At 35.5% G+C, this 12,061-nt stretch overlaps 1 protein-coding gene across 2 annotated transcripts in view; it reads right to left on the bottom strand.

The window, feature by feature from the left end:
• The window catches only part of PPFIA1 (PTPRF interacting protein alpha 1), a 57,869-nt gene that overhangs the window by 14,152 nt on the left and 31,656 nt on the right, over positions 1 to 12,061 (bottom strand). For both annotated transcript variants that reach the window (XM_035552155.2, XM_035552156.2), the window contains exons 15-19: positions 11,536 to 11,759; positions 10,928 to 11,162; positions 7,896 to 8,047; positions 7,095 to 7,267; positions 3,802 to 3,895 (exon numbers count right to left, since the gene is read on the bottom strand). In XM_035552155.2, the coding sequence (XP_035408048.1) occupies positions 3,802 to 3,895; positions 7,095 to 7,267; positions 7,896 to 8,047; positions 10,928 to 11,162; positions 11,536 to 11,759 (878 nt within the window). The remainder of the gene's footprint in view (positions 1 to 3,801; positions 3,896 to 7,094; positions 7,268 to 7,895; positions 8,048 to 10,927; positions 11,163 to 11,535; positions 11,760 to 12,061) is intronic.

Consider the following 12,061-nt stretch of genomic DNA (forward strand, 5'->3'; position numbering starts at 1 on the left):
CTGACAAAAAAGACTAAAAGCTAATATCTATTATTCGTGTATTTCAAGAATATGCATATTTCTAAAGTGAGAATAAAGGATCAGCTATTTCCTGTTAGCACAGGAATTAATCTTACAAATTACTAGCCCTAAACATATTGCTTTACTTTATTACTAAGTAATTTTTTTGTTTGTTTTGTATCTTCAAATAAGAAAGATGCCATAAAATACAGCTTGGTAAGAACAGAATAAAATGCTTAATATTGTATTTGCCAGAAAGGAATACAATGATTTTTCAGAGTAGTTAAGCTTCAAAATTGGTGTTTGTCTGCCTTTTGGGTTGGTACAGTAACATGCCCATGCAGTGAGGGAGGCGCACTAGTGACAAAGGAGCGCAGATATATTGAAGCAGCCTGAAGATAAGAGGGCATGTGAGTGCTGCCTCTCTCCTTCTCCCAGCTTAGAAAGCTGTTTGGGGGCATTGTAGTTCAGAGAACTGTAGTTTCATTGGCCTCCCTGCATGCTTTTGGCTAACCATGAAACAATAAGTGATTTGGCGATGAGCAGTAGAGAATGTATCAAAAGTAGAAGATGTGGTTATGATGCAAGCTTTAAACTTGGTGGTATCACTATATGCAGAAAACAGTTGTGTTGCCAGAAGGCAATGTTATGTGATGGAGGCAAATGTGCAAAAATGACAAATAAAACTATGGTTATAAGATAACTTTAAGCAGAAATCATTCAATAGGTCCAAAAAGCAACGCTTCCATGAGGTAGAATATTACCTGCTGAATTTGTTCATATACAGGAAGAAAAACTCACTTTGATAGGAAATCATTAAACTGAAAACTCAAGACAGCCAAAGACATTTCATGAGAAGGATTCAAATGTAGATATTGTTGGTATTTACAAGTGATGCATCAGTTTGCTTTTTTTTCCCAACAGCAAAGAACATCACTTTTCCAATAGTTACCTTCCAATTTCACCAGAAACTCACTGTGTTTGAGGAATGCATAATCAGACTATGAACAGATTGCAACTGACATGCACGCTTAGTTTCATATGCCACCCACTGTATAGCTTCTTTTAAGGAGGGTTACCTTAAACTTAGGAGAGTCTTCCTTTCTGATAAACACAGCATTAAGTTTGTTGTGTTGTACACAGAAAAGCACAAATACAGTTGCAAACACTTAATAGTGCAGCTCACTAAGATGAACAGCGTGGACAAAACGCTAAAGCCAACATACATTTAGCAAGCAAAGAGCAAGTTTTATAGAAATACATCTACCTTTAAATTGATTTGCCATGACTATTAACAATTCCTAAACAACTTTTAAACCCCAAATTCTAAAACTAATTCCAACTAAGATTTAATATGTCCATTACTAGCGTCAAGACATTGGATATATTTCAGCAACACACTTTCACAACAAATTATATATCTAATCTCTCTTCTTACAGACTTTTTTTTGAAAGACTTTAGCACTTCTCATATATTACTATAAGATCCAAACAAGATTTATCATCTCACAATAATCCTAACAAATTAAATATAAACTTACCCTGATTTTGCACTACCACATCAAATGGTAAACAAAAGGAAAATAAAACAAAGCATAAACTAAGATTAAACTGAACCCAAAGGCATACAGAAAGACAAATAATATGTATTAATTTAGTTCTGTAGCTACAGATAGTTCTTTTGTTAGTAAAGACGCTGAATACTGCCCTCAACCTGCTTGTGTGCATATGCAGAAATCAAAAAGATAAGCAGGCAAATAGGGATCAGAAAGAGACAACTATAAATAGAACTAGTTGTCATTGTTTCAAGCATTCAGGTAAACGGAACTTTGCCAGCCTAATCTTTTTTTTTTCCTCACTGAAGACAGGATTTCATAAGCTAACACACTCTTGAGAACGTGTTCAAGCCCTTCTCTTCTGTAATATCAAAGGGTACAATTCAGAGCAACTTTTTTTTTTAAATAAAAGTAACAAACATCCCAAAGACACAGCAAGCTATCTTTGACACTTGTCAGTATTGCTTCCTATGTTCAGAATTCTATCAGGATTCTGAAACAACCAAATCAAAGTATATTCCTAGGATTTTTAATTTAAATGGTAGATTTGCATCTCCATGAAGTTCAAAGAGCTTTGTTGCTGCTCTCAGCAACAAGTACTATACATTATAAGAATCTTCATCAATACAGTTGTTTCATACCCACTTTCACTGAAATATCTAAATTGTAGATACTTTCCTGTGAATACGTATGTATCCATATTTAACAGCTAGGCAAGTCAAACTGAAAAGTTTTCACTTGTCAAATACAGACTGTTGCACTTTAAGCAATGAACAAGGCAGCTGTGAGGTATACTTTATGTACTGGTAGTAAATTTTTGAAAGACAGCATATGTTTACAAAGAAAATCTATGGTTTATCCGCAACTGCTCTTTTTGCATTTATTAAAGACAGTATAGATTGCTCTACTTGAGAGTACAATTTGTTGCTGTTATTGAGAAATATCTATTTTGTTCAAAGAACAGGCCTACTGCTACTTAGACGTGACCAGATTTAAACAACTTATTCAAGCAAGACGTGATACAACTTTAAAGCTCTGTAGAAAAAGGAAAATGTCAGATCATAATAATGTATTATTGCCTTCACTGTAACAGTGAAGAAAAACAGCTGAGCTTTGTTATACAAACAAAACCACATTCCATTCTGACTTTTCAAACTAACACACTGCTGGTTTTCATTAGTGAAGTCAACAGGCATTATTTTTATTTGCTAATAGAACTTAGGTACTGCGAGAAATCTCTCTTGTAAAGATGTTATTAGCACACTGTCTTTTCAACATTCATTCTTTAATCTTCAGAAGGGAAGTGAAAAAGCAAGACATTTCTGATATCAGCTTTTTTAACTAAAAGTAATAACAGCTGGACAGAATAAAAGCAATGGAAGTACAAAGTATATGGCTCAGCTTTGGGTGGAAAAATGCAAAGAATGCCTGATCCTACTTGCATAAATTCAAGTGCTTCCGGTATTACCATATAAGTATCAAGTCAAGACTTCTACTAGTAGCAGTATCTATTTCTCACCTACACTTACAAGTCTTTGCTTCTTCTAAGTCTGGGAATAACAAAACATGCAGTAGATACTCAAAGGTGAACTTTAAACCAAAGATTTGCTTGAACACATTCTGAAAAAAATCATTACCAGGAAAAGGTAAATGCATATCTAAAAGGAAGGATCTTCCCTAAAGGAAGGAAGGAGTCACAGTTTATTAAAAATGAAGAAATGGGTATATGGTAGAAAAATTCAGCCGTTACAATAAGCAAAAATATCAAGATAACCTTATACAGAAGTGGGGGGTGGGCAGAGGGCAGGGAGCAAACAATCAGCAGCTCTAATACAGAAGCAAATACATTCAGAAGGATGCCTGTAGAGAACATTTCATGCTTTCACACTGCACTATGTGGAGCAAGTGGTAACCAAAGGCAACACTGGAAATTTTTCAAATGAGTTGAACCCAAAGCAGGTATTAAATATAACATTGTGGGAGGGTTTGATAAGAGTCTGCTTCTTATCTCCAAGTTTATTATAACATTTAAATAAGAACTGGTTCATCACTGAACATCATTCCAAATTTACCAAGACTACACTACCAGTCATGTTCTTGAAAGTTAGTAAAAAAAAAATCTGCAGAAATTTAATAGCCACAGCACCATACTAGGGAAAAATGCCTGAAAACAAAAAACTGAAAACAAAGCAGTTTTAAACAAAGCAATACCTTAACAGAGAATTAAAAATGTTTGATAACTTACTTTTTCTGCATTTTCCTGTTTTTTTCTGCCTGACCTCCAAGCTTACTGAGACCTAATGCATCCTGAGAGGAACTATCTGCTTCTGCCACGCCAACTACAAAAAACAAAGACAAAACACTTACTATTGTCTCAATTTTGGCCACATACTTACAGATCAAACATCACTACTGCTTTCCCAAGCAAAAATATTTAAACATTTGTAATATTACTGATAAGAAACATACACTGATTTTATCAGGAAATTTCATTCCATATAAGTGACAGAACGTTTTTTTTCCTGTCAGGTCCATAAAAGCTAAAACAGGCTGAGAGTTTTGTCTAAGTATTTATCATAATCATACTTCATAGCCTAGTACTCCTTTGGTTATCATATCCAAATGGTAAGGCAACATATGATTATTCAGACACTATACCAAACCCCAAAAATGTATAAATGAAGATTCCAACTAGAAGATCAGATACAGAAGTAACAGTGATTGTGGTGAATGGTGGAGTAAGGGCAGGAAGAGGAATAAAAACACTGTGCAAATACTCTTTTCCTTAACATTTTCCTGCTTGTACTTCAGTCTTGATGGCAAAACCTTCAGAGAAAGAGTTTTTACTGGAAATTGATCTCAGAACGCTCCGATCATATCTAAGCATTCGAACCAGGAAGTGATGTGATGTGAATGCTTTGCTGGAAATTCCAAGTAGTGACTGTACCAAACTGGTTGGAATATTTGTAAGGGAAATCATGCAATGCTTACTAGACCTGGCAAGTATTTTCACATTGATTAAAAAGACATAATTCATCTCTAGTAGACTACAGTATAACTGGTGATTTGGATAATGCAGTTATGTCAAAGTTGCCAGTTTTCTGTCTCAAATGAAGCTATATGGCTGAAATAAACTTCCTTTCATTTGTTTTGTACTAACTTTAGATGTTGTACCAGCAACAAAGTTATAAAATGTATGAGCAAGGTTAACTCTAAGACTTCTAAGGGTATATAGAACAGTATTCCAAAGCACCTCTTGGGAATTATGTCACCTCACTGGTGAACTGTGGTATTTCTCACTTTTGGCTTGACAAAGACTTGTCACTTTAAACAGACATGCTCCTGGGTTACAATATTTATTTATAAATAAGCAGGACATTGATAAAAACACCAAGGGCCATGCTGTCATTCTTAAAGAGTGGATTATTTCATTAGCATACATGATATATAATAGAAGTAACCAATATATGTATTTTGCAAGCTACGAATAATATTGCTTTCTAAAAATGTCTGTTTCTTGGTAGTAAGTCAAAGCCACTGCACTGTTAGTCGCACTGGTTTTCACTGCACTCCCTGGAAATTAATCTACCCCAACTTCATCAGCTGCAGTTATCCACTGACTGCATGGCACTGCTGCAGCCTGCAATCAGCTTTTCATCACACATGACTATAGTGGTAGCTTTATGCACACTAACACCATGATAGATGTTAAAGCAGTCTTCAGATCATTTTTGGTGAAATCAGATCCAAAAAACTGTAATAAATCACGTCAAAACAGCTTCTTTCACACACAAAAAAGAGCTTTTACAAAAGAAATGCAAAAGAGATAATTTGCCAAATATTCATCTTGTTGATCACTTATACATAGTGATGGAGAACCATCTAGTATTGCCTGTATTTCAACAACATTTGTTGTGCGATTCCAATGCAGAAGTGTTTTGTTTTGTTAAAGACTTCCTGGCACACTTAATGCCTTTTCTAAATAGTATACGATGAAGCATTTAGAAGATGGGACAGTTCACATACAGGAACTGCACAAACTAATTTCCATTATCTGCAATGGTAAATATGTTCTGGCCATAATTTTTCAAGTGCATGTCTGAAGGAGCATTTAACACTGCTTCAGAAGGATTTTTATCTATCAAGTAATTGATGACCTGCCTCGTTTATGTCATGCAAATGTTACTCCTTGTTTATGAAATGTGCTTGTTAGTGGTGATAGTTAAACCAAAAGGCACTAAAATCAAGACGGATGCAACAGCAATTTCATCCTGATATTTCTGTGCTAATTTATACCAATACTTGCAAAATATGTCCTGCTAGCAAGGTGTCATCTTAGCTCTACAACATAAAGACACTAGTGGTCTTCATAACTGCAGCCACCTGCCTACTGAGAAATAAACTGTTTAAGTCATCCTCTGCCAAACAGCTGCAAATGAACTTGAAAACCATCTGATTTCATCTGATTCACATCTGAGAATGTGAATTACTATTAAGAATGCCCAGAATCTTTAGTTACCTTGTTAAGCAGAACAGTTTTCTATTTTATATACTCCACAGTATTGGTTTTGCTAGATTTACATACTATTGTGCTGTTGCTAACAATTACACAACTTATTTGTCCTTCCAATTTTTTTTTTTTTACTCCATTTATTATTTCCACATTATCAAAATCTTATGACTATAGCTTGACACTGGTTTTCCTCAGCTCAGCTGAGGACTGTTGGCAGTGAGTTGCATAGTCATTAAGCAAGATTTGTGACAACTAGGAATTTGCTGAAAGGCCCCACATAACTCATGGTAATCAGGTGGACTAAGTACTATCTGCTGGAGAACCAGACTAGCAATAAAAGCAACAGGTAAGAGTTAGCTTGTTCTTCTTAGCTCAGCCATAAGGAGTATACAATGGCTGGAAGCTGTTACAGGTCAGCACACAGCAGAAAGTAGCAACTACAAGATGCCAACAACTATGAAAAGATCCTCCAGAACATAACGTTAAAAAAATGAGGCGAATGATGGTAATAATGATCCTCTCCAAGTCGGTATCAAACTTCCTCAACATAAACAAGCCAAAACCCTAAGGATTAATTCTAAGCTCTAAAAGCTCAGTTTTCTATAATTATATGAATAGGAAATAAATTTGCAATAAGGTTTTTTGCAAGAAGGTTTTGAAACAACAGCAGTCCTGGAAATGCAGAACAAGATAGCATTTCCTGTGCTAATTACACTGTAAAGATACGTTATTATGAAGGCTACATAAATGTCAATCGTAGTCAAACATTCAAAGAGCAACATGAAGTATATAAAAATCATATAGGAATAAATATGCTTTCACAGAAAAAAACACAATGAAAAAATACCCGACTTGCTGAACTTGAATACAGGTTTCATAAAAGTACCTATGAGAAGATTCGATATGCCTGGTTTGAAAAAACATTCTGTGCATCAGCATCAAATAATGAAGCATAAACATGCATATACTGATACATAAACCCTAAAGTTCCGTTTTTCATTACATTTAAAAAAAGGCAAACCAACCTTGTCCTAATGTTTCCTTGCTTGTTTGTCCAGGTCGTCCCTTTTCTTTCTTACCAAACAAGCGTCCAATAGAGGATTTGATCCCCTTCTTTTTGGGGGCTTTATGAAGGGAATCTTGGCTACTATTGCTGCTACTAGGATTACTTGCTTGCCCATCTTGCGAGCCTGTTGAACTTCACAATTAAAAAAAAGAATCAAACTAATTTGTATACAACAAACTCAGTGTCAAAACAGCGAAAGACAACTTGTTCCCATGTGAGTTATCAGAAGCTCATTCACTAATATCATCTGATTTCAGCTTTTAAGGAGTCTCATGAGAAAAAATGCATCTACTAAAATGCATGTCACTAAATAGAGAAAAACAGGGAAGAAAGGAAAGGATAAGAGTATTTATATATATTATAGCAAGCAATATTAAGTCAATTCTTATTTCAAGAAATAAGTGTTTTAGTGCAGTTTAAAGTTTAAAGTGCAATTTAGAGAAGCCAAAGCTGACAACAATTCCTTACAAATTGATGCAGACAGAAGTTTTAAATTACTTCAGTAGAATCCATCCCAAATACTTATGCACTTTGAAGAAAACAGACGCCAACTAAAATTATGGGGTCTAACTAAAATTATTTTTCAGGTTCTCTATTCATAGCTAAGATGCAATTTATGAGAGAAAGAATTCTGTATCTTTCCGTTCTAAAATTAAAACCGTATAGGCTGAACAGCCTTGCAGTTTTAGAATTTTATTTTGATAATGTGAAATAACAACTATGTTACTACTAGGTTTGACTCTTATTCATAGCCACTTACTTTCTTATGTCCCTGATATCTTCATGGCTCACTGTATGCAAAGCTCCTTTTTGGACTCTGTCCAAACGCAAAGATCGAGGTGAAGAAGGCGGGGATGTTTCACATTTTATTGTCGTTTTATCATCTCGTACCTCTTCTCTAGAAGCTGGAGACTAATGGAAAACAAATGAAAACTTAGCGTTAGCTGAAATATGCTAAAACACAAAAAGCAGTATCAGTGCCACACAAAAACATTAAAAGGAAAATCAGTGATTGTCATCTTAAGAGATTACTCTTGACTTTACCATTCTGCAGTTGCCTGGATTTTGTTTGACTTTCTTCTTAATTTTGCTACTTTCACTGACAAACTGCTAAATTTCAGTCTTAGCTAGTGAAATGAGCAAGTAGTAGCCATCTTGTATTGATTCTCAGATCTAAGAACTAAAGCAATGTCATCAGCTCCATGAGACTAACATATCTTACTTCAGTTATTTAAATAAGTGCAAATATATAAAACCAAAAAGTCCTGGGATAAGATGACATCTCATTTCACATTGTTACTTATTTAGACAATCAACAAAATTACCACTTCTATGAAGCCAGTTTCTACACATTTGTGACCATAGCTTATCTCAAAGTCTGAGTAACAAAAATTAAAGATTTATTCCCGCATGCACTAACAGATCTTTGAAATTAAATACTGTTTTGTGAAGATTGCAAGATATCGATTACAGACAGAACACAACACAGAAGTACCCCACACACCATCACAAAAAAAAAAAGAACAAATCCACACTTCCATTAAGGTAAACTGTTTTATGCTTAATATTAAAATAATTTATCTTTATTATTTGGTTAACCTGCAAATGCTGGGGAACAGGGAAGGAGATGAAAGGGAACATCAGTAGATAAACTAAAGATTTTACCTTTCTACGGTGCTTCCTTAAATCACTAGGCTGACAGATGCGTGCAAAAGATAGAAATTTGGAAAAGCAACATTTGTTGTAAACTGTAGCACAAACTGAAACAACTACCACAGGCAAAATACATTAGGGAGAATTTAAACAAAATTACAGCAAGGGCACAGAGAGAATATGAAGTACTCTTCAAATCAGAGTACTTAAATATATGCCTGAAGATGGAAAAGGAAGAAAAAAAATCAAAATTTGTACTTGATTAATCAAGATTTATACTTGGTTACCTATGTATATATAATATATATACAGAAGTATAACACAAAACGTGTTATCTTTAACTAGAAAAACAGTAAAGCATATGGAGGCGTGAGGCATTGCTTTTAAAACAGGAAAGGATTTCCAGCCATTTCTCAAGGACTCCCCTTGAACAACAAACTACACAGTAGCAAAGCAGACCAAGTGTTATACCTTGCCTGCATTAGTTACATGCAACACCTTAGCCACTTCTGCAGTTATGCTACATAGCATAAGCAGCAGACATAATTCAGTAACTGCGAAAGACAGAGTGCCAACAATAGGTCATTTCTATATAGTAACAATTATCTTCAAAAAAAGTTTGATGTGGAAAGTTTGACCCAGAGTCTACCGCCAGTTTTAGTTAGTCCTCCACCCACTCCAGAAGCACTGTATCTCACTTTTGGGGTACTTCTCACCTCTCCCAGCACACAGACAAGACAGCAACCTTGAGTTATGTAAACAAGTTATTCAGGATGATACAGACAAAAAATTTAGATTATTTGTTTAATAGTTGTAATCGTATTTGGCTACAAAGTATTTCAAAATAATATATTTTAAGATAAAACATTGTTCTGATCTAGTTTTCATGAAAATGGCTATTTAACTTATTTTTTTTCCTTACATGATTTTTTCTGTAAGAGAAATACTTAGGAATTAGTTACCTCAACTACTTTTTACTGTGAAAAGTTAGAGTGTAAAGCACTCAACCTCTTGAAGTTTGTTAGTTTCTATAAAAGGAACGTGTGCTTGGCTCTGGATATATGACTACTAAAACTTTCAGTATCCGTATGCATTCATTCTAAAAAGCTGGATTTTTAAAAGCTGGCAAAAAAGTAGGTGGCAGAAATGCTTGTCTTTAAACACGCCTATTAGAGACCTAAATTATGTGCATCAGTCTCTTGCAACCTGTCTGCTGCTACAGGGTTGGACAGCATTCCTCGCCTACTGACTGTTACAGTATAGGCATGATGCAAGTGCAGCAATCCAAGTCAGTAACATAGTAAGTATGGTGTTGTGTGCACAACTCTTAAGTACAGTCTTCAAATACGTATGCAAGTCTGGACACAAAGTTACATATATAAAACAAAAAAATGCTTGTATCCAAGACACTTCTTAGTGAAGCATATTCCATGTATTAAAAGAATTGAGGTTTGCCTAACATTATTTAAACAAAAAGGTGGAAAACTTGTATCTTGTTTTTACAGGTTGATTTACATGCATAAAGGATCTGCTAGAAGGATTAATCTTCCTAAGCAGTTGTAGGAAAGTCAAAAGAATGAATCCATCTTTCTACTCACTGAGCTCCTGAACCCAAGCTGCCCCTAAGTCAGCTACTAGGTCTAAAGTATTTCTTTTATCTGTGTGTCTTAATAGGCTAGAATTAGACACTAGCACTCAGTATCATCACAGCTGTGATGTCTTCACAAACTTCAAGACTAAATGCCAGATAAGCAAAACACCTTTTAACTGGGTATTTAGCAGAAGGGTGGACTGCTAAAACTTAAGTTTAAAACAGAGGGAGTAACAGGTTGCAGAGCCAGGGGTTGAAAAGAAAACATTTCTTCTGGGAAGATGACTCTGAAGAAAGACCATAACAAAGAGAGGAATACATAGGTGTAAGATGTTGACCAAATAGCGGACTTGACTTCTGAACGTTTTTAAGCTTTTTTTCTAACCTTGCGATTGTATCTTACACTTTTTACAGAAGTTGAAAGGGAAGAGTAGAAAAACCTAGAGAAAGGACAAATACAGCTAAGAAGCAGAGGAATTGGAAAAAATCAAACATTTCCTAGAGAACAGGCATATACTTCTAGAAAATTAAAGTTAATGGATACTTACCAGCGTCATGATACCTAGTCTGTCCACTTCCCGAGCTGGACTATGCGGAATACGCCTTGGCGTGGATCGGCCACTGCCAGGTGGGGAAGAACCAGCAAGTGAACCGCTTGCATAGGGGGGAGGAATGGAGCTCATGGACCGGAATCTGCCATGGGCATCCAAACTTCCACTACCCACTCTGCTTTCAATTTCCTCTGCACGCTGTTCTGTGTTTTCCTTTTCTTCTTGTATAAGCCTAGAAAAAAAAAAGGTTTCAAAGGAACGTGACATTCAAACAAGTACCATATAAACTGAATGTCTGATTCAAGAATTTTAGAAAGCAGCAGCACTTGGCAGACAAAACAGCCACGCTGGAAACCTTGTAATCTGATCTGAAAAAGGTGGTAAACACTTTTTCTGTCAAACTAGTAATACAATCTCTTCCACCACACCGAAGACAAAAAGCCTGAAAGTAGTACTTAGGCATAAGCAAACTGTCAATTCCCACCCTCCCAACACCCTAAGGAAAGTGAATGAGCAACCACAATTCTGTGAGTAACCACATAAAAAGGACTTCTCGTGTCACAAACTCTTTCTAGAAAAGAATTCTAACAGCGGATAGACCATACCTAATCTCTTTGTTGATTGCATCCAACTGTTCTTGAAGCATCATGGCCAAAGTCTGAGCATCAGCCTGACCACTTGGTGACAGCAGATCTACTGAACTAAATATAGTCTCCCTGTCATCCTCACCATCAGACACATCAACATCACTTTCAAATGCTTGTGCCACATTTGCCAATACGCTTGCTTGCTGGGCTCGCTCCCAGTCCTGCTCGTTCAGAGTTTGAACCTGTTAAGAGAATTAAAATCCAAACTCAAGTAGGAATAACGTGATATTTCTACTGTTTTTCAAGAGGTTTTAAACAATTTTTTTTAAAAAAGTCCACTTACATGCTGAATGCATCCATCAAGACAGCAATGTTTAGAGAAATGTAAAAAAAAAAAACAAGCCACAATGTAGAAAATTTTGCATCTTACAGGTAAGCACAATTAAAAAGACGGCCCCAATAGATAAGTTAAAACATCACTATTTTGGTTATAGACACTCTAAATTACAACATAATTTTGCTAACAAATCCAATAACAATTCTC

The sequence above is a fragment of the Cygnus atratus genome, chromosome 5, assembly GCF_013377495.2.
Source record: "Cygnus atratus isolate AKBS03 ecotype Queensland, Australia chromosome 5, CAtr_DNAZoo_HiC_assembly, whole genome shotgun sequence".
NCBI classification, from domain to species: Eukaryota; Metazoa; Chordata; class Aves; order Anseriformes; family Anatidae; genus Cygnus; species Cygnus atratus.